We start from the raw sequence: 10880 nt of genomic DNA on the forward strand, positions 1-10880 counted from the left end.
CACGAGAAGAAGATGCCGGCCGTGCGGTGCGAGCGCCTCAGCGGCGTCTGCAGCCTGCGAGGAGCCGAGCGGGGCCGCGAAGAGGAAGCTGTGGGGGTCCTGGGGAGGGACGCAGGACGGCAGCAGCGGTGGCGGCATCAGCTGCTTCCTCTCCTGACGCCGTGCGCTGGTCTCCTTTGAGAAGCACCCCCCTGTCACATCCGTGGGGCTCCGCAGGACACACGGACATGGGGTAAGTTTAGGTTGGATCTCAGGAAACGCGTCTTTACAGACAGGGTTGTGAAGCACTGGAATTTGTTCCTCAGCGACGTGGTTGAGTCGCCATCCCTGGGTGTGCTTAAAAACCGTTTGGATGCGGTGCTCAGAGCCGTGATTTAGAGGAGGGTTGTTGGGGTACTTTGGTCAGGTCGTGGTTGGACTCGATGATCTCGAAGGTCTTTTCCAACCGGAGTGAATCTGTGATTCTGTAGGGACGCTGTGTATTGAATTGCTGTTTATGGCAGAGCACCAGCAAGGGGCAGGACTGGCAAGATGGGGATGGTGAGGGCAGTGTGTGGCCGTCAGCTCCTCAGGTGGTACCAGGAAACATCTCACAGGATCACAGAATGGCCCGGCTTGGACGGGACCTCGAGGGTCACGAATCTCCAACCCCAGTGCCAGGCAGGGCCCCCAACCTCCGCATTTAATACCAGACCAGGCTGCCCAGGGCCCCGTCCAAGCCGCCGGCTTCTGCCCCTCCCGGGATCTGCCCCTTATGGGCGGGCATGGAACGCTTCGGACCCGGAGTCCCTCCCCGCTGCGGGGCGTTGGTTCCGCGTCACGGCAGAGCTCCGTTCCGCGCTGCAGAGGCGCTCCGTGTGCTGTCGGTGAGTGACCCCACCGGGGAGGGGGAGGGATGCGTTGTCCTTTCCGTCCCTGTGTTTGGTTTTCTTTCTGCCGGCTCTTCTGCGCTCAGAACGCTTCTGCCTCCCTTCCTCCCTCCCTCCCTCCCTCCTTTGTACTGACCTTTCTTTTGTGCTGCGATCTGCTTGTTTAACAGGCCTGCTTCCGCATACAGAGCGACCGAACGACCAAACCGCATCAGAAAAACATCTGTCAGATGCAAAGCCATTACTTAGTGCCCAAAACAAATATTAAGACGAGGTGGTGGGCTTTGCATTTCTGCCAAGGACTCGAGAAGGGCGGAAACTTTATTTCTCTGATGCCTGGGTCGTAGGTTGCTCAGAGATCCACAATTCCATGAAGGAGAGAATAAGTCGAGTGCTGAGGAGTGCCTGTTTGGCAATGCCACGCTGAGCTTGCTTGCCTGGGCAGCGCACTGCGATGGTGTTCCAGATGTGTAAGAGTCATGTGCAGGGCGAGCACAGGCACTGCTGCTCTTGCACAAGGGCTGGGCTCATGACAGCAGCACGAGGGCGGCAGTCTGCTTCTTGTAAACTCAGCCAGGCTGCCACTCTAGGAATAGGAAAGGCATTTCTTACCCACTCGTGCCTTTATCTGCTTGTGCACTGCATCCCTCTCTTGTGCAGAGCTGCTGTCGGGCTTCAAGGCAGCCCTTGTTGGTTCAGTGCAAAGCAGTGTGTGTTTGTGGGCATTCTGTAGTGTTGTTCAGGCGTTGCTTTCAGATTGGGAAATCACATGTTTATCGTCGTGCTTTGCAGTCACAATCACTGAACCAGCACTGTGAAATGGCAGGGTGGTACCTTCTAAGAACTGTGTGCTCGAAAACTTAACGTTCTCTCTGGTTTTTATTGCAGTTGGCAGCAGCTGGTGGACCTGAACAATAAGAGATTGACCAAAATCCCGAGTGATGGTGAGTGTGCCTGTTTGCTGTACCACACTGTGCCAGGCATTTGCCCTGATCAGATAAATGTAGGGAGTGTGTGTAGAGCAGGAAGAGCACTATCTGTCTTTTTATGAGTGTAAATTTGTAACTTCTTTCTGTTTCCTCCTACAGAGGACAATGCCCCACACATATGTGCTTTTCCTGCTTGAGAGTTAATAAAAAGTCCAACTGAATGTTAGCTCATGGAGGAAGTATTTTTCCAGATAAACTCTCTGGGCATACTGCTCCCTCCTGGTTCAACCCACAAGGTTCCACCCATGCAGTGGTTATTCCTGTGCCTGTTTTCCAAAGCCCAGGCTCCATGAAGGTCAGCACTGTTTTGCTGTTGATCTTTGTTGGAACAGAGATGGATCGTAGGAGGCAGTGTGATCCCACAGAGACGGCACTGAGCAGGAGGCAGGAGAAACCTGTTTGTGAATGGCCATTCTGAGCCAAACACAGCCCGTCGTGGAAGCACAGGATGGCTGATGTTAGAAATGACCTCTGGGTCCATCTAGAGCAGCCCTGCTCCAACAGGGCCACCAGAAGTGGTGCCTGGGACCACGTCCAGATGGGTTTGGAGATCTCCAAGAGGAGACACCGCAATCTCTCTGGGTCCCTGTGCCAGTGCTGCAGCACTTACAGTGCAGGAGTGCTCCTGATGTTTGGTGGCAACCTCTGGTCCTGGCACTGGGCTGCACTGGATGCAGCCTGGCTCCATCCTCTCTGCCCCTCCCTGCAGGGATTGATGGCCGTGGGTGGGATCCTCCTGAGCTGCCCTTCCCCAGGCTGAGCAGCCCCCTCTCTCTCAGCCTCTTGTCATAGAAGAGGTGGTCCAGTCCCTTCACCGACTTGATAGCCCTCCACTGGACTCTTTCCAGGGTGTCCAGCTGTCTCTTGGACTGGGAGCCCAGACCTGGACGCTGTTCTCCAGGTGCAGCCTCACCAGTGCGAGCAGAGCAAAAGTAACGGTGCAGAATAATGGTCCTTGCTGCTACAAGTCAGGACTGGGGCTGTGATGGGAGCACACTGCTTTGTGACTGACAGGGGGAACTGCTAGGAAGAGGGCCTGGTGGGACTGAACACAGTCGTGCCAGGTGGTCCAGCTTTTGCTTCACTGGAAACCAGAGACTCCATGGGCAGCAATGTGGAGATATGTTCTCCATGTAGTTGTGCCCCTGTGGCTTCTTTCTGATGTGCCTGGGAAGTCCCAGAAGTCCCCTGAACAGGCTGCTGTGTGAGACAGAAGTGAGAGAGAAACATCACTTGTGTGGGTGGAGTTTTATTCTCTCTGTGTTCACATCTTTTATGTTTGTTTGGTTGTTTGTTTTTCAATTCAACTCTATGTGTGCGTCGGTGCAAGTCTGCCTTTGCTAAATCCTGTTCTTGTGGCCTTAGGCAACAATCAAGGGGGTCTCAAGTTTCAGCCCTGAGCAAGAAGCGCAGGCACTCAGGAAAGCCATGAAGGGCTTTGGTAAGTTGATCTCCCTCCACAGATCAACTTTTATTTTTTCCCCAGCACTGGGAATGGCTGCTCTGGTGGTTTGTTAGAGGGGAGCGTAGCTGCTTGCATTGCTCCACTGCACAACTGCCCTACATACTGTTGGAAAGTGGAAACAGGACTGCCCTTCATGTCCTGAAATGCAGCTGCTCTGGTGGTGTGGGTCCTGGCAGCTTTGTGTGCATAGCTGTAGTCCTGGGGCTGTTGAGAGCCGGCTGTAGGGGAGTGGAGGTGGCAGAATACCAGAGGGCACTTTGATTCTTGTGCAAGCAGCCTGACTAGCTTCCGTTTGTTTCTTGCAGGCACAGATGAAGATGCCATCATCGACGTTTTGACCAAACTAAACGTTTCCCAGCGTCAGCAAGTTCTGATCACCTACAAGAGCACTATTGGCAGGGTAGGTGGCCTGCAGAGATGTGTGAACGTGGTTGTGTCACTTGGGTGAAAAGTGAAAAACGACCCAGTGTCCGTAAGAGAAAGGTCAGCAGAGACTTTACCTGACCAAGGTTGTTTTGTTCTTGTTCGGTTCAGAGCAGTTGTTGATGTAAGGAGGGTTGGAGCCTGAGGAGAAGTTGCTGAACAGCTCAGTTCCTCCTGTCCTCGAAGGCCGTACCTCCTGCCAACTCCTTTCTCCTCTCTTGGCCTTCTAGGATTTGATGGATGACCTGAAGTCGGAGCTGAGTGGGAATTTTGAGAGGGTGATCATTGGGATGATGACTCCCACCACCATGTATGACGTGCACGAACTAAGGAGGGCTGTGAAGGTTTGGAAATGTTCCTTTTGTGTTGCTTAAGTTCTGGCCAAGGACTTCCTGCTTTGTTATGTATGCCCTCTTATTTATTATTAACTCCTAAAGAAACCTGGTTGCACGTCACAAGCAGTTGCTGGTATCTTCAGTCTTGCCTTGGTGATTCCCTAGGGAGCAGGAACAGATGAAGGTTGCCTGATTGAAATTCTGGCTTCTCGCACCAACGAAGAGATTCGTCGCATTAATGAGAACTACAAGCTTCGTAAGTAGAGCAAAAGGCCAGGCCTTGTCCTGCTGCCTGACAGTTTGTGTGTGCAGGCAGACATGAAGAGGAAGGAGTCTGGGGAGCTTTCAGGTGTGACACACTGGCCAACCTGGCTGTTGCTGTTTGTCCAGAGAGAAGCTAGACTAGAGTTTCACCAGCAACCGAATTGGTGTAAATAAAATGGGGAGGAGCATTCTGTCTGTCAGCGGGACGTGTGGCTCTCTTGTCAGTTTCTTACTGTCTGTGCTTCTTAATTGGAGGCTTAGCACTGATGATGATGGCTGGAGTGCTGCAGTGATGCTGAGAGCCCCAGGCCCGGTTCTGTACTTAGCTAGGTTATGGCTGGCAAATGTTGTGGGCAGCACCCAGGTGGCGGCCCTGCTCCTAACGGATGCTGTGTGTGTGTTCTTGCTAGAATATGGCTGCTCCCTTGAGGATGACATCGTATCTGACACATCTTCCATGTTTCGAAGGGTCCTCGTGTCCCTCGCAACGGTGAGCCACGCCGAGGGGAGAAGGGGTGAATCTTCAGAGCTGTGGGCACAGCTCTGCACTCAGTGGCGAGGAGCTCCAGGCTGGCTTTTTCTCACCCTGTGTGTCCCATGGCCTGCTCCTCAAAGCAGCTTCTGCAGGGAGGGGACTCTGACTCTGGCTGTGCAGGAGTGCTGTGGGCTCTTCTTTAAATGTCCCAGTAAAGTGGGCTGCTGCTCGTTTCAGAAGGAAGCCCAAAGCACACCTGAGCTGCGTTTCGCTGTGTTTATAAGCTAGTGTTCCCTTTGAAGGACTCCATTATCCATCTCCAGCAGCTGTTCCTGAATGGGGAATTCTCAGGAGTTGCTTCCAGTAGATGCTGTGGTGAACTGAGTCTTCTCTCCTTGTGTCTTTGCAGGGAAACAGAGATGAGGGAATGTATGTGGATGATGGCCTTGCTCAGCAAGATGCTCAGGTGTGTAGTAACGTGCTTCCCAGTCTCTTCTTGTGTGTGTGATGTGTGGTGAAGAGAAGCCAACCTGTGAAATAGGAATAATGGTTCTAGTCTTGTTTGCAAGTCTCTAATGAGAGTCTCTAGGCAGGCTGGCTCGTTGGCAGGGGCAGTGACGTTTTGTTTGTGGGTTGCCGTGCCTGGTTGGTCTTGTTGGAAAACATCCAAGATCTGGACAAGTACGGGCCAGCAGTGCTCTGGCTGCAAGGAATTTAAGATCTCCTGTACACCCAGTCTTCTCCACGAGCCTTACTTTGTCACCCATGGTGTCTTTAAGTGCCTGTACGAAGCGGGGGAGAAGAAATGGGGAACAGATGAGGTGCAGTTTATGTCCATCCTCTGTACACGGAACAGGTATCACCTGCTGAGAGGTAGGACCCCTGCACAGTGTCCTGGTTTTTTTTTTTTCCTTCCTTGTTTGTGTGAGATGCTTCTGCAGGAGCTCCGCAGCTGTTGAGTAGATGGGAACTCTTCTGAGGCAGCAGTTGTCCTGGAGAGAGCCCCATTGCATCCATTCCATTTGGGCTGTTTCATTCCCTCCTGAGACTGAAAGGGGCTTCAGAAACCTAAGTGCAACTGGCTGCTGCTCCTGCATGGAAGGCAGAGATCACGAAGTGTGACTGCCATTGGGGGGGGGAGAGAAGCTAAGGAATTTGACTGGCAGCACAAAGTAGCAGGTCTTGAAAATGGTACTAGCTGTGGTAGGCCAGTTAGCGGACTGTTAGCAGTGAAAAGAAGTTATTTTTGTAGGACGGTCCTGATTTAGCTGACAGTGCTGCAGGAATGATAGAATGTTCATGCAGCATATGAGGAGCTTTTTGTTGCAAAGTGGTCCTTTGAATCTCTCTGACTTCGTGCCATGGACTCTTCCTCCTAGTTTTTGATGTGTACAGAGGCATTGCTAACAAGGACATAACAGACAGCATTAAATCTGAGATGTCAGGAGACCTGGAAGATGCTTTGCTGGCTGTGGGTGAGTGCTCTGCTTTTAAACGTTGTCTACAAAGAAATGAAATGATGAGAGGTGCTGTGAATTCCCTTGAGTGGCTGTTGCATGGTTTCAGGAGGCAGACATGGTTTGTCATGCCAGGTGAATGGGGCTTGGAGCACCCTGGTGTAGAGGGAGGTGTCCCTGCCCATTGCAGGGGGTTGGAACTAGATGATCTTAGGGGCCCCCTCCCACCCCAACCATTCTATGATCCTATGCTTTACAGACCCAGTCAGGTGAGAAAGCTTTGTGCTTTATGGTACGGTGTGCTTGGCCAAAGGGAGCTCTGGCAGCAGAGGTTTGCTGTCAGGAGGCATGAAGGCCTTTGTGCAAATACTGCTGTGTGCCAGGCACAGAGACATCAGCTCACAGCACATCTCTGACTGCATGCCTGCACTGCAGCTGCTGTTTGTTAGCCTGGAGTTGCATCTTGACAGAAGAAACACCAAGAAAGTGCTGCAGCGGTGTGGAAAACCTCCTGCTTTTATTGACCTTAATTCTCTTGTTCTTGTCTCTCCTTACAGTGAAGTGCGTGCGGAACAAGCCTGCGTACTTTGCTGAAAGGCTGTATAAATCCATGAAGGTAAACAGGTTGTGGAGTAAGATTGCTTGCTTCTTTCTTGCATTTTCGTGCTCGAGTCAGCAGCATCATGGCAGTCGTGGGATGGAAGCTGCAGCCAGTCGGGAAATGGCTTTTCTAGGAAAGCTCAGGCTTTTCTGCACATCAGGGTAATCGTCATACTCAGGAGCAAGCTGCTGCTAATGGATCACAAAAACGCTGTAATGAAGAGCAGCTCCTGCACCAGACTGGGCACTGAGACCTTTGTGCCTGTGGGTGATTCTCCAGCAGTTCTGTGTTAGCTGCACGTGGCTGCTTTGCTTTCCAGGGCCTGGGAACAGATGACAGCACTCTGATCAGAGTGATGGTGTCCCGCTCTGAAATTGATATGCTGGATATCAGAAGGGAATTCCTGACCATGTATGGGAAGTCTCTCTACTCCTTCATTAAGGTAAACTTGTCAATGTTAGACACAAAAAGTGGGATTTTCTGAGTGCCTTTAAGGAGATGATCCCCCCCGACACCTGTTGGGTATTTTGGAGCAGCTGAGATGAAGCAGACGTTACAAAAACGTACTGAAAATATTCCTGAATAAATTGTCTAGAAGATACAAACACTGCAAAAAAAAAGAAAAAAAATCTGTCTTAAGAAGAATTTGACTTTGGTAGAACTTAAAAATTATTCATATTTCTTTTTCCCAGGGAGACTGCTCAGGAGACTACAGGAAAGTTCTGCTGAAGCTCTGTGGCGGCGAGGATTGAGGGATTCCTGGTGTATGTCCTGTGCTATGGGAAGGAGGGGATCATAAGGATTTCTCTCAATTTGTTTTGGTTTTTTTTCCCTCTCATTAATTGCTGAGTAGTGACTTTGATTAATTAATGCTCTGGTTGGGTAATGGCAGTTCCATTTTACCCTTAACTTCTGCATTTTTGCTTACAACACCCCTTTGTGTCTAATTGAGCTAAACAGAATGCTTTAACCAAATCTATGCAAGCTTTGTTATTTCCTTGCAAGCTGTCCCTCTGCATTTACCAGTAAATCCTGTCAAATGAAGCAAATTGTAGGAATTTGCAGAGGGAAGAATTAACTTTGTCATTATATGGAGAGAATGCAGCCCGGCTTCAGCTTCTGGAAGATAATTAACCCCCTCCAAAAAAAAAATCATCTAAAATACAATCAAACTTGATGCCATAGTGGTCTTTTCCAACCTAAATGATTCTAGGGTCACCAAATCCAACGCCCACCCATTCCCACCATGCCCACCGACCACGTCCATCAGTGCCACACCTCCATGGTTCTTGGAAAGCTCCAGCTTGTCAGCTTGCTGTGTGAGTGTGGGGCACAACCAGCCGTGCTGGGCTTGGTGTCCTTGCTGCCTGTGGCTCTGGAGGTGGGGAAGCTGCCCCTGGTGACTGCAGAGGAACTTCAGCTGCACTGTGCCTGGTTACAGGTCAGCCTCAGAGTCTTGGTCTGTCTGCCTCGACTGGTGGCAATGTAAACCATCAGGTTTGTGTGTCAAGCTTTTGCTCTCAATTAATTGCTGTCATGGGAAGGGTAGCTGTGAAGGAATGGCCTGTCCATAACGCACATCTCAGCAGCGCTGCCTGTTCTGGGGTCACGTACCAAACGTGCCAGCACTGCCTGCTGCGACTCCTGGATAACACCGCTCTGCTTTTGGTGCCTTTGTGCCATGTGAAATTCCTTACCGACCTCTGAAATAAATGTTTCCCCTAAGCTTAGCTCCCGTCCGCTAAGCTGTGAACGCTACAGAACGTGGTTCGTGTTTGCTCTTGCAAAGCGTAACTGTTGGTGAATAACGCTGTGAAGGCATCACAGACCGCCTGCTCGTCTCCGCAGTGCTCGCGGGCTTTTCTGAGCTGCACTGCAGCCCCCGGCGCAGCCTCGCGTCTGGTGACGGACTGAAGCTGGAGAATCCTGGCGGCAGAGGACGCTCCTGCCCCGCAGAAGGGCTCGCAGCTCCACCGACCTCATTGCTGGTGAGGAGGCTGAGGTGCCTCCAAGCGATGAATGCGGTTCTCCCAACCCCACACCTCGTGTGGCTCACCAGGAAGAAAGGTGGGCGCGGGCAGTATTGCATCAAAAGACTGCAGAGCTCTCGGGCTGGCCGTTCGGGGTGTGGGGGCTCGGGTGGTGCTGTGGGGTGGGTGTGAAAGGAGGGCTGGGGGTGCGTGCCAGTCCTTGGCTGCAGGACTGGTGCTCCCGGCAGGGCCTGCGGTTCTGTGGCTGTGGGGCTGGCTGTCCCTTCCTTCTGCTGCCATGGAGGGAGCTGCAGCACCCCATTGCGTCGCCTGGCTGCCCCCAGCATGGCGGGACTGAGGAGAGAGGGCTGAAGTGCAGCCAGGTGAGGGAAAGTCAGCTGGGAGGGCTGCCAGGGGTTCTGTCCGCAGCCTGGAGCAGGGACAGGCAGGGGGCAGGAAGGGAATGGGGTAGGGATAGGGGTAGGGCAGGGACAGGGGCAAGAAGCAGGGCCAGGGTGAGGACGAGGACTCGGCAGGGGCAGGACGGGCAGAAAAGGGGCGGGACAGGATTGCAGCTATTGCAGGAGATTTGAGCGTGGAGGGAGGACAGGAAGGGACTCTGAGCATCCCGAGAGGGGCGATGAGCAGGAAGAGAGGAGTGGAACGGGTAACAGGAAGGAGTGGGACACTGGGCACAGAGGACTGCTGTGAGCTCACACAGGAGCAGCCCTGGAGGGGCACAGAGGTGTTGTGGGTGCGTGGGGAGCGGAGGCTGAGAGCAGGGTGCTGAGGGGGTGGGTCAGTTCCAGAATGCAGGTCTGGGGGAAGGTGCAGATGTGCGTGGAAACGGGCCAGGAGGGCTTTCTCCATCCCCTTCCCAGCAATGGAGGTGATGTGGTTTCCTGGGTCCTCCTCCAGTTCCTGTTCACAGCAGCACACGAGGACGCCTGTTCATGTCCTGCACCCCACTGCTCCAGGCCGTGCCCCAGGAGCCCCCTGTGTGCCCACTGCTTCCTGGCTCAGGATGGCCTCCTGTTCCCCCGGCAGCATCCATTCTCCTGCCTCCTTTTCCCCAGCAGATCCCACTTGAGACAGACAGACGAGACCCTGTGGAACACGAGTGGATGAGGATGTGGGCTCATCTCCCCCCCACCATACAGGGTGGCCCAAAGGGGTGAATGAGCCCCGGCTCCACGCACCAAGTGCTGCACGTGGCTGTGACGCAGGACCTGCAGGGACACAGGGCCTATGAGGACGCAGGCCGGACTCCGACCCCATGACGTGGGGGCAGTGGGGCGGGAGCACCCAGGTCGCTTCCTGGGGCAGGTGCCACCTCCAGGCCCACGTCAGATGTGGCCCCACGAGGCGATGGCCCAGAACAGCCCAGCCCCGAGCCACTGACCCACGCCACATGAGGGGGGAGAACAAATCCCAACGCCCAGGCTTGCTGCCAGCCTCCCCAGCCAGACAACACCCCGGCTTCCTGTGCCTGGCTGCCCTGGGACCACTGTGCCGTGATTCCTGCTGGGCAAGGGTCAGTGTCCGATGCACTGACTTTGTCCAGTGCACAAAGGATCGGGCACCTGGGGGGGCACCGAGCACCTTGTAGGGAGGTGGGCACACGCAGCTGTGTGCAGGGTTGTGCAAACACACGGTGGTCCCCAGCTGCACACGGTGCTGGTATGGCACTAATTTGGGGTGGGCTCTTTGAGAGCTGGGGAAGGGGGTGAAGGGTCAAAAAGGAGCCATCACCAGGGGTGGTGGGTGACCCGATGCCAGGGAGAGGTGGGTGTCCTGTGGGATGCTGGTGCCACGCGTGGCCCCTACACGGGGACCGGAGCTTCACCGCGGTGCCACCCAACAGCTGGCAGAGGGCGGGCGCTGCGCTGGAGCAGAACACGACCCTTGTCTGGGGCTGCGCTAGGAGCCGCGCCGGAGCCGCGCCGGGCTGCGCCGTGGGCCGCACCCAGAGCCGCGTGAGGTCCGTACCGGGGCGTATCCAGACGCGGCCGGCCCACACCCGGGTCCGCAT

The 10880-nt window shown here is 54.0% G+C and overlaps 1 protein-coding gene across 2 annotated transcripts; it reads left to right on the forward strand.

Annotated features, from left to right (window-relative positions):
• Positions 1 to 736: 736 nt before the first annotated feature.
• On the forward strand, positions 737 to 8636 carry ANXA4 (annexin A4). 2 transcript variants are annotated; one of them, XM_010723201.3, is made up of 14 exons: positions 737 to 866; positions 1758 to 1813; positions 1958 to 2153; positions 3224 to 3299; positions 3629 to 3723; positions 3977 to 4090; positions 4247 to 4337; positions 4756 to 4835; positions 5230 to 5286; positions 5600 to 5693; positions 6200 to 6295; positions 6835 to 6893; positions 7198 to 7320; positions 7571 to 8636. In XM_010723201.3, exons 3-14 carry the CDS (start codon positions 2019 to 2021, stop codon positions 7628 to 7630), a joined length of 1080 nt encoding a protein of 359 aa, XP_010721503.1. In that variant the 5' UTR covers positions 737 to 866; positions 1758 to 1813; positions 1958 to 2018; the 3' UTR covers positions 7631 to 8636. The 2 variants fall into 2 exon arrangements, with proteins under 2 accessions (XP_010721503.1, XP_010721504.1); XM_010723202.3 differs by lacking the exon at positions 1958 to 2153 and having other exon boundaries at positions 741 to 866.
• The last annotated feature ends 2244 nt before the right edge of the window (positions 8637 to 10880 follow it).

Source organism: Meleagris gallopavo, chromosome 24 (genome assembly GCF_000146605.3).
Source record: "Meleagris gallopavo isolate NT-WF06-2002-E0010 breed Aviagen turkey brand Nicholas breeding stock chromosome 24, Turkey_5.1, whole genome shotgun sequence".
NCBI lineage: Eukaryota > Metazoa > Chordata > Aves > Galliformes > Phasianidae > Meleagris > Meleagris gallopavo.

Excerpts from the sequence above, each read along its gene's own strand:
- ANXA4 (XM_010723201.3), top strand. The coding sequence starts at position 2,019 with ATGTTAGCTCATGGAGGAAGTATTTTTCCAGATAAACTCTCTGGGCAT. Across the intron at positions 4,091-4,246 it reads AACTAAGGAGGGCTGTGAAG|GGAGCAGGAACAGATGAAGG; the intron begins GTTTGGAAATGT and ends GTGATTCCCTAG. Across the intron at positions 6,894-7,197 it reads GGCTGTATAAATCCATGAAG|GGCCTGGGAACAGATGACAG; the intron begins GTAAACAGGTTG and ends TTTGCTTTCCAG.